We start from the raw sequence: 12,510 nt of genomic DNA, 5'->3' as shown, positions 1-12,510 counted from the left end.
TCAATATGTGCAAACATCTAGCCATATCCCGGTGCACAAATCTGGTCCTGTGATAAAGCCCATCTTCAACAGAGAGCAGACATATTCTATTATAACAGAAAGAATTATAGACCATGGACACAGGTGGAGCCCACTGCAGGGACATGTGGCCCATGTGGTGGCACAGGACACTGGGCTCAGAAAAGAACCTCTTTGAATGTTCTGTTATCTAATTCTTGAAATTCTCATTTTTTTTTACATAAAGTCTTATGTTGTCATTTTTCACTGGACCCTGAAGACTTTGAAGTCAGCCCTGGGACACAGTGTATAAGTGTTTGTGCATCCACGTGTGTGGCAAATTGAGACTTCGGGGACTTCTCATTTAACAGAAGTGACTTCCACTGAAGCCACATTATGGAGTTTCTACAAAAGATTCAACTGATACTGGCAGCTTTGTTTCATACCTGGGCTCTTCCCTGTGACAGAGGTGCCATCTGGGAAGCTTGGGACGGGGAGCATTTGGGGGAGTACCTGTATTCTCACTGTCTCTGTGATTGCCCCAGTGTTGAACCCAGAACACCCATCTCTCCCATTATCCCCCTGAAATCAGCTCCACTACCTCCACAAGCCCCGCCCACTCCTATCCCTCTCAGTGAGAATCCTCAAGAGGAGACTGAAGTTGTCTACACACAAGAGGGGATTCCATCCACTGACACCAGAAAACCAGCCGTGGAACCAGACACACTCTTGGAGAAACTAGGACATGAAGAAGGATCCCAGAGAGACGTCCCAAACTAAGCAGTTAAATCCCTCACCTTGGGCAAGATCAGCCAAACACACAATTATCGTGGCCTTGGCTCTTCTACTAGCCAAAGGAACCTCAGGACTACCAAATCCGAGGCCTGGGGATCACTGCCGATAAAGCAAGTTCCTCTTTATTCTCATCCCAACTCTTTGGTTCCCACTTAAGCTCTTCCCTGAGACCACTCTGAACTCACAGGTGCAGCAGGCTGCCCCTCCCAAGTCTGCCTGCCACAAGAAGCCTATGTGTACCTGGGAACAGCCACCAAACCTTCCACGATGTCTCTCCCAAACAGAGTGTGTCACAGCCCACGGAGCCTACTACACGCCGGGTGGAGAGAGTTGTACGAGCACCCACAAAGCATGAATCACACGCACAGTCAACACCAGCACCCTGCAGTTCAGACAACTACCCAAGGAACACATTTTCCGATAATTCTAGAGCTAAAAATGGAGCCACTTTGCACCCCTTTCCTTTCTTGCAAGAAGGCCGAGGAGGTGGCTTAGCAGCGATCAGCGCAGAGACGCATCCATTGTGAGCTGTTTGGGAAGCTGGTTCCAAGGAATTTCTTGGAAGGTACAATTCCCAGAAGGTGGTGATGCTAACTAGATCCACAGGGCCTTCACGCTATCCCTAGCATGGGCTCGCAGCTTGGGAATCTGGATGTAGCCTGTTTGAAACATGAACAAATAGCAGGGAGCAGCCCAGGCTATACCACTTTTGTTCACAACCTTGTCTCCAAAACATTGAACGTTACTTACCTAAGATGATGGGAGAATGTCATCAGGCAAAGCCTCTTCTCAGCCTGTGTGCCCATGGAGATGTCATAGGATTTTAGGAGGAATGAAGGGCAGGTCACTAACAATGACATTTAGTAGTGTTAAGTACATGTGAACTGCATGTGTGTGTAATTTAATGAATCCTCAGGATAACGCCATGAGGATGAAGTGCTATTGTTCTCTTACTTACGAGTCACCCTGAGGCCTGGGGATGTAACTCAGTGGTAGAACACTTGCCTTGCATGCCTGAGGCACAATACTCATGACATTCAATACTCAATGTCACCCTCCTGAAAGAAAAGAGGGTCATCCTGGGTCATACCCCACAGGTCACAGAAATGCTAATGGTAGGGACAGGATTGGGAGGTGATGTTTGCACGTCACTGTGGTAGTCTGAATAGGAATCCCCCGCCCCAGAGGCTCATATATTTGAATGCTTAGTTACCAAGGAGTGGCACTATTTGAAAGGATTAGAAGGATTAAAAGGTGTGTCCCTGATGGAGAAAGTATGTCATTAGCAATGGGCATTGTGGCACACACCTGTAATCCCAGCACTAGTAATATGAATGTGGAGGCAGGAGGATGAGGAGTTCAAGGCCAGCCTTTGCTACATTGTGAGCTCAAGACTAGCCTAAGCTCCATCATGAGACCCTGTCACCCTGTCACACAGACACACACACACACACACACAGAGAGAGAGAGAGAGAGAGAGAGAGAGAGAGAGAGAGAGAGAGAAGAGAGAGAGAGAGAGAGAGAGAATAAATGCCATCTTTAAGGGGCAAGAGCAGTACATCATAGATAGTTGGTCCTAGCATCCCCAAATGAAGACTGTGGCAGCACTCCTAACAAGAGGGACAAACCATCTATTATTCATTCACTTAGTAAACACAGAGTGAGCATCTTCAATAGGCTGCATACCACCTTTCAGTCATTATCACCATATCTGACTGTCAACTCAACATCACCCGACCTTCCCAAGCATTCACTGTCACCATATCCGATGGTCAACTCAACATCTCCGACCTTTCCAAACATTCCAGTAGCAGAAACAGACCTCATGCCTAGAACACTTGCACACATCTGTGGGAATAGCCTATAAAGTTACCACGTTAAGCTAAAGAAGATTCCCAAAGGCTAGGTGCAGAAGTCTCAACAACTCAAACTGCACCCAGAAAGAAACTGTGTTCTGCTGACATTAATGAAAATGGTCTTGGGTACCCAGGGCAGGCAGACACAATGGCAAAGGATACACAGTAGCATCTTAAGCTAAAAGCCAGGCTTGGGGCAAGAGTATGGAGCAAAAGGGAGACTCCTGGAAGGAATAACATGGTGGGCACTTGACTGGTACCTGCCTTGTTAGCCACATAGTGCTGGCCACTCCATGGAACCAGAGAACCATGAGGCCGCAGGGGAATGATCTTGCATAGCTACTGCACCTGAGTCCATCAGCTCTCTGATGACTAGCTAGCTTGGACTGTCTTCCCTGGTGTTGCCCACTGCAGCGAGCAGCAGTTGTGTCTAACTAGCATTGGAGGCAGCAGCGAGAAAGGAAGGAGCAAGGAAAAGGCACTTGGAATACAGTATTTGCCATGTAAACCACTTTCCTCTGCTGCTTAGCGGGGCAGATGCAAACCACATGCAGATTTGCCTATGTCAAAGCTAAGCCATGGATAGCTTGCATCACATCCTCGCTCTGACCTTGGAAATGCCTAGAGCATAAGACTGTAGGCAGCAGGACCTCGATGGGGCAACGGGTGGCCATTGCCTCCTGTGGTCAGTCTGCAGCCAGGCAGCAGAAGGTTGAGCAAGGCTAAGGGATGTGACTGGAAGTGATCATGTGATAGAGAACAAGGGGTGACGCACTCAGGATGGGAGGGCGCCTGAGAGACAGCAGTTTGATTTTTGTCTCCCTCAGGCCTGTGTCACTTAGGCATTATCTTAACGAGCACAGCAGAGGACACGGAGCTGATGGCTGGAGTCTGCTGCTGGTGTCTGTGATATTATCTAGGAAGTAATTTGCACATTTTTAATGCAAATTATATGCTATTTTCTTAATCATTCTTTATTCCTTGGATCACTAGTATTTCCAAATGCATGCTCTTATCTGAGCATGCATCCCTGCTGAGACAAATAAGAGGCAGGATTCTAACATACTGGGTTTCTTAGCTAACATTAAAGGGCAAGTTATTAGCTAGAGAAATGATGGGCTTCTAGATTCAGCTCCCTCCAACAAAAGATGGAGAACTTCACAACTTTGTAAAAGTCTTCAACTAGTGCCAGTGTTGGTAGGGCTCTTCGTTTTGCAAAAGGCTGTATTTGGGAAGACAATGGCTTCCCTGTGGACAGTTACCCTCCACTCTGTACTGAGGTTGGGGACAGCCATTGGCTCAAGGCCATGGACCTTGGTTACTTCACCCATGAGCCCCTCTTCTCTAAGCTTTGCTGACTGACTTTCCTGATTGGAGGAGGGCGGAATTGAACAATGCCAAACTCCCAGCCTGGGTGGCATGTGTGCACACGTGCTTCCAGAAGAAGCTTGGGACAGCTGTGGTCTACTGTCCCCCTTTGACAGCACGTTCCTGGCCTACCCCTCCACTGTACTCAGTGATCCTGTCAAAAGGCCAGACTGCAAAGCTGAGTGACAGGTTCAAACCTCAAGACACAAGGCGTCTAGTTAAAATCTTCCTTATGTCAGGAGGTGCCATTAAAATCCAGAGCCCAGCACAGACAGGAACAAAGACTGGGGAGTGCCAGGAGCTTTAAATGTCAGCCACCATCATACGGAAAAGGGACACCCTTCAACTGCAACCAGAGAGCCCCCGACATGGCCAGTGTCTTGCTGACACCAGCTGAACAACTTCCTGCAATTAGTTCCTATTTGCCTCTGAGGGTTTCAAAGAGCTGAGCCTGCTCCCACCCTGCCCTCCCTGCTGCCGTTCACCCAATGTCCCCTCGCGCCATGCCATGACCCTCCCTCCATCCACCTGGAGGACCCCTCTGACCTTTCTCAGGAGAAAGCAGATGCGTTCGATGTTCCTCAGTCGCTCCCTCTAAGGAGGCACAGGAAAGAAAGGAAACAGGAGGTTAAGGGTGACTTGAGAGTGTGAGCGCGCATAGCCTACCCCAGCAGAGGAAGACACATCCCAAGCACAGGCTAGCGGCTCTCCCCGGCAGAGTCTGAGCCTCTTACTTTACCCTTTCAGAGCCACTTGCTTTTCGCTCTTTTATTCTGTTTTGTTTTGTTGTTGTTTTTGGAGACAGGGCTACAGCGCAGGCTATGCTGGAGCTCACTGTGTCACCTCAATTGGCCTCAAACTCGTGACACTCCTCCTGTGCCAGTCTCCCAAGTGCTGGCTTTACAGGCATGAGCCACCTTACCTGGTAGAAATTTGCTCTTAAAAGAACTCTGCTGGCGGGCTGGGGAGATGATTCAGGGGGTAGTGTCCACTGCAGCCTGAGGACCTGAGTTCAGGTCCCAGAACCCATGTAATGAGCCAGTTGTAATGGCATGAACCTGTAATCTCAGTGCCAGGGAGGCACAGACAAGAGGATCCCTGGGACTTGCTCACCAGACAGTCTAGCCAAATCTAAGACTTCCAGATTCATTGAGAGACCCTGTCATTTATTATGATGATGACTTAATTGTGTGATGTGTGTGTGTGCATGAGTGTGTGAAAGTACGGGTGTATGCACTTGAGTGCAGGTATCTACAGAGCCCAGAAGAGGGCATCAGATCCCCTGTAGCTAGAGTTCCAACCTATGTGAGCTCTGGGAACCAAACTCAGGTCCTCTGCAAGAGCAGGACAGACCCTTAACCACTGAGCCACTTTTCCAGTCCTATAACAGAGCCCACCTTAAAAAGGAAAAACAAGTGTGGCACACGCCTTTAGTCCCAGCACTTGGGAGGCCTCTGTAAGTTCAAGGCCAGCCTGGTCTACAATAGCTAGTCCAGGACAGACTCCAAAGGTACAGAGAAATTCTGTCTCAAAAAAACAAAACAAAAAAAAAATCAAAAACAAAGCAAACAAACAAAACTGTGCAGAGAAACAGAGGAAGACATATGACATCAACCTCTGGCCTCAACATATATGTGCAAATGTACTTGCACACATGGGCACACACATGAACATGTATACACACAGTATACCTCTATCTTTAAAAAAAACACTCGTGGCAAAAGCATGCATTCTTCTTTCCCATCCAGCATTCAAGTCTTCATGCACACACAGATGATCTGCATTCAGGGTGGGCACCATATGCTACTATGTATCTCAGGCGCAGGACACCTTCCTGGATCTCAAAGAGCAGCAAGCTTGTATCTTCATTAGGGGATGCTCCCTGGCTTCACTTTTTCCATGTGAGTGCACTTGGAGGAAGCAAGCCCTCCCTAGAGTCAGGCTACCAACTGTGCCCCAGGCTATGAGTTTTCTAGATATCAAGTCCATCTGTCTCCAAGAACTGGCTCATTCCCAGGGGAAGATGTTATGAAGCTGAACAGAGGATGCTGCCCACAGCAGACGTTCAATGCTCCAGCTTCTTTTCTCTGCTCTGTCAAGATTTCTGAGCCACGCTGAGCACAGCTGTGGCATCTCTGGTGCTTCATTACTGAAGCAATTTGGCTGCTGTAGACATAACGGTAATGAGTTTCCTTGTGGATCAGGAGAGGACAGGTGGCTGGGACACTTCAGTTTCCCTAATTGAATCATAATACAGTGATCTCTGTGTAGCCCGTAAACCTAGAGGAAGGAGCCACATCAAGACGAGCTATTGCCCACATGTCGGGGAAGACAAGCTACACACGTGAGAGAGTTCATACAGATGCACACACAACCAAGAGTTATACATACTCCAGCAAGTCAGAGCCCTGAAGGAAAACACCAACCCTCCTGTGATAGAGACTTCCTAGTGGGGGTGGAAGATGGAAAGGGAACTCCCCCCGCCTCCGTGCCCCTGGAAGAGGTCCAACAAAACTTCCGCCAATACTAGAAGATTTAGAGCACCTTAAATCAAAGGAACATGGATTGTAGCTCAGTGGTAGAGGACTTCCCTGGAATGCCCAAAGATCTGAGGTCTGTAAGTCTCAGAGACTGAATGCTGCTCTCCTCTGGGGGCCTCCAGGAGGCCAGAGGGCTGGCGACAGCTCAATGAAGTGGCTGGAGCATTCCATTCCCTGCTGGGAAATAATGTCCCAACAACAGGGAGAATCGTAACGTGTCTACATGCTCGCCTAATTACAGCTTTCAAGATTTTTCGGTTTTGTTTTTAATCCCTCTCCCCCAGGGACACCTCAGGCTTTGGTCTGTCCATGTCTGGGCTTCACAGAACTCCACTCCTAAATTAATCTGATAACTAATTAGAAATGTTGCCATAATAGGAGTTTACAAAAAAAAAATAAACAGAGCTGGAACGTAGTTCAGTGGTGAAGCATTTGTCTTGTGAATATGCAAAGGCTTGGGCTCATCCCAGAACCACAGGAAGAGAAAGGGGTAGAGGTCCATACCTTCATCCTGTGGTACCCATTTCTGTTTCTGGCAAGTAGTTCTGGATGCTCCTAGTGACTGCTTTTCTGCACTGTCTTTCCAGAAGCAAGCCCCCCTATTCCCTAAGGGGCGGCAGGTATGCACACACACATACACACACACACACACACACACACACACTCCCTAAGGAGCAGCAGGTATGCGCACACACACACACACACACACACTCCCTAAGGAGCGGCAGGTAAACACACACACACACACACACACACACACTCCCTAAGGGGCGGCAGGTATGCAAGTCTTAACATAGTGCCGAAATAAAGGAGTTGTCCTGATGAGCCAAAAGCAGACTCCACAAAAGCATCTCCAGGTTTCACCAGGTGTCCACAACCTGGCACGAAACTGGCATGATGGAAAAAGGGGGCTGGGAAGATCTCCCCACTTATTCTTCTTGGGAATCCTACCAGAAAAACTCTAGACAAGCTGGAGGAGGGCTCAGGCTCCTAACTTCCTGGCGTTGAGAAATGAACATGCTTGGCTTCAAGCCAGTCTGAGAACCTATGGGTACTGATGAGCAGGTGTGTGCTGTTGATGCCAAGCTCAGTGTCCAGAAAGACATGAGACCCTGGGCAAAAACCATCAGGCCTGCCAGAGTCAAGTTATCACAGGTGGGTGGTGAGGCTGGTAGAGGAGAATAAAGTGGGTTTTAAAAATTACAACTTTTATGAAGTACACTAAGCTTTCAAGTGGTTCTTAAGGGTACTTTCAACTAACCCAGTTTGCTTTTTATAGCTGACTTTGAAAGAGTTCGGCTTTACTTTATAGAATCATAGGCTGTGATGCCAAAGCAGGGCTTAGATATAAAGTCAAGTCATTTCCAAAACCATCTTGAGTTGGTGGTCAGGAGACAGGCTTTGGAGTTGAGTAGAGTGGAGTTCCAGACCTGAGACCCAGAAGCAGAACCCAGAGTTCCTAAACCAGACTGCACCAGATTCCCTGGTGCCTGAGCTGACCCGAAGACTCAGGCATGAGAGATGAAAGTCCACCAGATAATGGGACTGTACCTAGTGCTGCACCCATCCATTTACCTTCCATGAGAAATCCAACTATTGCCCACCTCCCGCAGAGCAAGGTTCATACACGATACTTGCACACCCTATAGACATGCTGGCCAACACAGAGCCTTTGTCTATGGTCATAGATAAGGAACCAAAAATCACTGGCATCAGGCTTTGAGGACTCAGCACCACCATCCAGCAGATCCCCCCACCCCCCACCAGGCTACAGGAACTGCCACACTTGACTAGCAATGTATTGCAAGAGCTCAACAGACCTCAGCAAGGAGACCCTGGAGTAACTATCAGCAAGGAGTATAGGCAGGACCAGGACAGTATATTCTGCTCTTTAACCCTCCCCCCATCTTTCACAAACCCGGGGACATGTGGGGACACTCCCTGCCCACCACTGGCACCACTACTTACCGCATGGACAGGGTTGCACTGGTCTATGGGACTCTTAAAATCCGTCCTTAACTCGTCAAAGGCGATTATCTGAAAGAAAACACATACAATCAGGATACTGTGCACATGCGGTCAGTGCCACTACCAAAACCTATCTGCGGCTCTGCCGCCAGACACCCTAGGAGGAGAGGACGGGGTGGAGGCCACACAAAGCTGGCCAGGAGCTGGCCACTGTCAAAACTGGCAATGGGCACATACATTTTTTGTCTTCTGTCTATGATGCTTGATTTGAAACTTCCCAAGTAACTATTTTTTAACATTTTATTTTCCTTATGCAGCCTGTACAAAGATGTGGAAAAACTATTCTGATGGAGCTAAGTTTGGTAAAGGCATAAAAATGTAAAACTTCCAACCAGCACTTTTAGCATCGTCCCTGACAGGCACTGCAGCCGGGTTGTTTGTCTCTTTGCTTGTTTGTATTCTATTTGGCAGAAATGCCAACTGTCAGTCAAAAAAAGTCAGGGGAAAGGAAGGGAAGAAAAGGGAAGCTAAACTGTCACAAGGAGAAACAATCCCATCTCTAAATGTCCAAAGACTGAATCAGCAGCCCCAGGCAGGCCAGGCCCACTACTGCGGTCTCTGGAGGCTCATCTGGGCATACGCTCCAAGCTCCCTAGGGAGCTATGGTTCCCCATTTGTCAGAGGAGGAGGATAGGGAGGGGACCTTCTGCTATCACAGGATGAGGCATGTCCCCTCCGCAGCAGGAGCCAGATGAGGGTAAAGGCTCTCGAGGCCTCATCCTAACCCAGCCATCCGTACCCCTACAGGGGGCTAAGTGGCAGAATGCAGAGCTGTTTGACCCAGGGGCTCTCCTTTCTTGGGGACAGGCTTTGGGTATTCTCAGCAAAGCAAAGTCTCTTCGGAGCTGTAGTTTGGATCTTGAATGTTATCTGAAGGTTCGTCCATGTGTTAGGGATTAGGACCCAGCCCGTGGCATTCTTGGTTTGGTTTTTGTTAGGTTGTTTGATTGGTTGGTTAGGTGGGTGGGTGGCCGAGTGTGTGGGTGAGATGAGATTTTTTTGTATGTTTGAGACAGAGGTCCATGTATCCTGGACTGACTTCCAACTTTCTATATATCTGGGGAGACTTTGAACTTCTGATTCTCCTGCCTGTATCTCCTAAATGCTGAGAATGCGTATGTGTAGTCCCACACTTGATTCATACAATGCTGGGGATGTAACTCAGAGCTCCAGGCTCTACTAACTGAGAGCAAGCACTCTACTAACTGAGCTATGGCCCAGACCATTGACATATTGGGTAGTGAAAACCTTTAAGAATTAGGGCGTAGTGACGTAAGACTTTTTTTTTAAGTTTTATTGGGCTGTTTTTGTTTTTTGTTTTTCTTCCTGACCACTTGACAGTGCAGAGGTGAACAGGCCTCCTCTACCACATGGCTCCCTTTCCATCATGTTCTGTATGACCACAGGTTCAAAATCATGCCAGTAAACCACAAGCTGAATCATCTGATGACGCCAAGCGTTAACCCAAACCCTCTTCCTTGTAAATTGTCTATCCCAAGTATTCTGCCACAGTAAGAGAAAGATAATTGCCATACCTACTGAGCATAAATGAACTTACTGTCCACTAAGGTACACTTTGGGGAAGCCTGAATATGTGGCAGAAATTATGAAGCAAGGAAACCAGGTTAGCACCCGAGCAGCTCCTAACCCAGTCCTATGTGGCCAAGACTAAGAGCCAAGTGAGGGTGGGCGACTGTATTTACAGCATGGAGATGTCCCCTTAACTTCAACATCTCTGCAGAATTGGGGAACACACAGCATAACCTGAGCCAAGAGAATATCCCCACACCACCTCTGATGGACAATTGGTCTATCTAGCCAGGACTTCTCGGGGTGATCATTGTGCTGCTGGCTCCATCAAACTGAGCATCATCTGATTCCCCCTAAAGCATCCACCCACAGCCAAGGTCAGAGCACTGAGCTGCAGCCTGCAGGCCAGGCCAGCCTGCCACCCACCCACTCTCTCATAACCTGTCGGCTAAAAATGACTCTCACATTTTTTTAAAGAGTTGAAAAATATCATCAAAAGAAAAATACTGTTTTTGTGACATGTAAAAAATATGCTAAATTCAAACCTTGGTGTCTACAGACAGAGAGTTTTACTGGTGCTTGGCCATGTTCAATTCTCTTGCTGTATGCTACTTTTGAAAATTCTAAGGCAGGGGTGAGACAAATATATCTGCTAATATGTGTCTTAGAGAAAATTGTTGACCCCTGGTCTGTTCTTGCATGTGTCCTCTGGAGGAGTGACTCTCCACCTTCCTAATGCTGCAGCCCTTTAATACAGCCCTCATGTAGTGGTGACCCTCCCAACCATAAGATTATTGTCGTTGCTACTTCATAACACAATTTTGCTACTGTGATGAATCATGATGTAAACATTTTTGGTGACAGAGGTTTGCCAAAGGATGCATCCCACAGGTTGAGAACCACTGCTCCAGGGTTGGTATCCCATGTAACAGCCACTGACCATGTGGGCCAATACTTCAGTTGTGCTGTCTAAAATTCAATCTGTAGTTATTGGTTAATTGTTAAAACAATAAAACTACCAGGGCTCTGGGGAGATGGCTCAGGTGGTAACATGTTTACCACACAAGCATGGGGGTGGGGCTGAAGTTAATGCCCAGTATCCCTGTAACAGCTGAGGAACATGGTAATGCCAGAACGGGGAAGGCAGAAACAGGAGGATCCCGGGGGCTGACTAGCCAACCAAACTGTACAAATCTGTGAGCTCCAATTTCAGTGAGGGAGCTTGTCTCATAAAGCAAAGTGGAGAACAACTAAAAATATATCTGTACACATGCAGACACAAATGTATATACACACATGATCATGCACCGCCACTACACACACACACACACACATGCACGTTGGTACACACAGCCACATAAGTCTGTTATATATCACACAGCTCATGTATAAAAAAAGTTCAATTCCTGCAGGAATTTCTACAGGGCAGTGCTACAGGAGAGACACATAGAACGAGTTCAGTCTCCCCTACACAGAGTCTGTTAGGGGCTGCCACTAGTGTGACCTTAGCACATCTCTGTTCCCTACACAAAATCTCTCCACCCAGTGTTTACACAAACCAGTGCTAGGTCACCTAATCATCCTGATTACCATCCACTGAATGACTGGCTGGACATGTCCACCCTAAAGTGCGCCTGTCAGAACTGAACACTGTATCCAAGGTGAGGTTGGTTGGCACAGAGCAAGAGCATTGGTCACCATCTCTGCTCTGCCCCCCACACCTCTGTAAATGCATTTCAGCTGTACCAGTCCTGGATCTCCTTGTGCTCCAGTTAAACTCAGTCCACCGCATTCTACATGAGTATGGTTGGCTTTGGGAGCCTGAGAGCAGACAGTGACCTTTGTCCCCATTCACTCTTCCTTAATTCCCCAGTCCAATCTTTTGAGACACAGCCTGTCTCCCAACTGTACATCCTGATAAATGTGATGTCCTCAGTATCCCCATCTGTACCACCCACTGTGTACTCAGAACAGGACCATGGACAGAGAAATCCTCCTTCCTTCTCCCCCGCCCCACCACCCCCTGTCATTCTCCAGCACCAGGGAGGCTAACTTTAGTGCTTCCTGGGCCTGATATTTATCCTGCTAGAAAGATCCTGTTCCCACCCAGCCCCATGCCTGAATCTCTGTCCCTATACAAGAGAGCACAGGCAGGCGAGCCTGGGCTTACTGGAGCAGGAGCGGCCAGTGTTAAAGCAAGACAGATGAGCTGCTGGGGATCTTGAGACACTCATCCCGTGCCTGGGCTCCAACCCAGAGGAGGGTGGTGGCGGCGGGAAGGTTGTGGGTGCAGTTCATGCCAGTGAGCTCCACCCCATGTGAGCTATGACCTGGCTGCTTCCTGTGACAGTCAGGGTCTTCAGCATCCCCACCATTCCAGTGTCACAGCTGAACTG

General features: G+C 48.2%; 1 protein-coding gene across 3 annotated transcripts in view; it reads right to left on the bottom strand.

The window, feature by feature from the left end:
• Positions 1 to 12,510, bottom strand: part of Cnih3 (cornichon family AMPA receptor auxiliary protein 3) — a 114,079-nt gene that overhangs the window by 58,644 nt on the left and 42,925 nt on the right. For all 3 annotated transcript variants that reach the window (XR_005972619.1, XR_005972618.1, XM_041635292.1), the window contains exons 2-3: positions 8,525 to 8,593; positions 4,563 to 4,610 (exon numbers count right to left, since the gene is read on the bottom strand). Coding sequence is in view for 1 of the 3 variants with exons in the window: in XM_041635292.1 (XP_041491226.1) it covers positions 4,563 to 4,610; positions 8,525 to 8,593 (117 nt within the window). In the remaining 2 variants the exon portion in view is untranslated. The remainder of the gene's footprint in view (positions 1 to 4,562; positions 4,611 to 8,524; positions 8,594 to 12,510) is intronic.

The sequence above is a fragment of the Microtus oregoni genome, unplaced genomic scaffold (assembly GCF_018167655.1).
Source record: "Microtus oregoni isolate MIOR12 unplaced genomic scaffold, Mior012 000047F_ref0000412, whole genome shotgun sequence".
Classification (NCBI taxonomy): Eukaryota; Metazoa; Chordata; class Mammalia; order Rodentia; family Cricetidae; genus Microtus; species Microtus oregoni.
The sequence above is the reverse complement of the archived record's forward strand: the minus strand, read 5'-3'. Positions and strand labels throughout refer to the sequence as shown.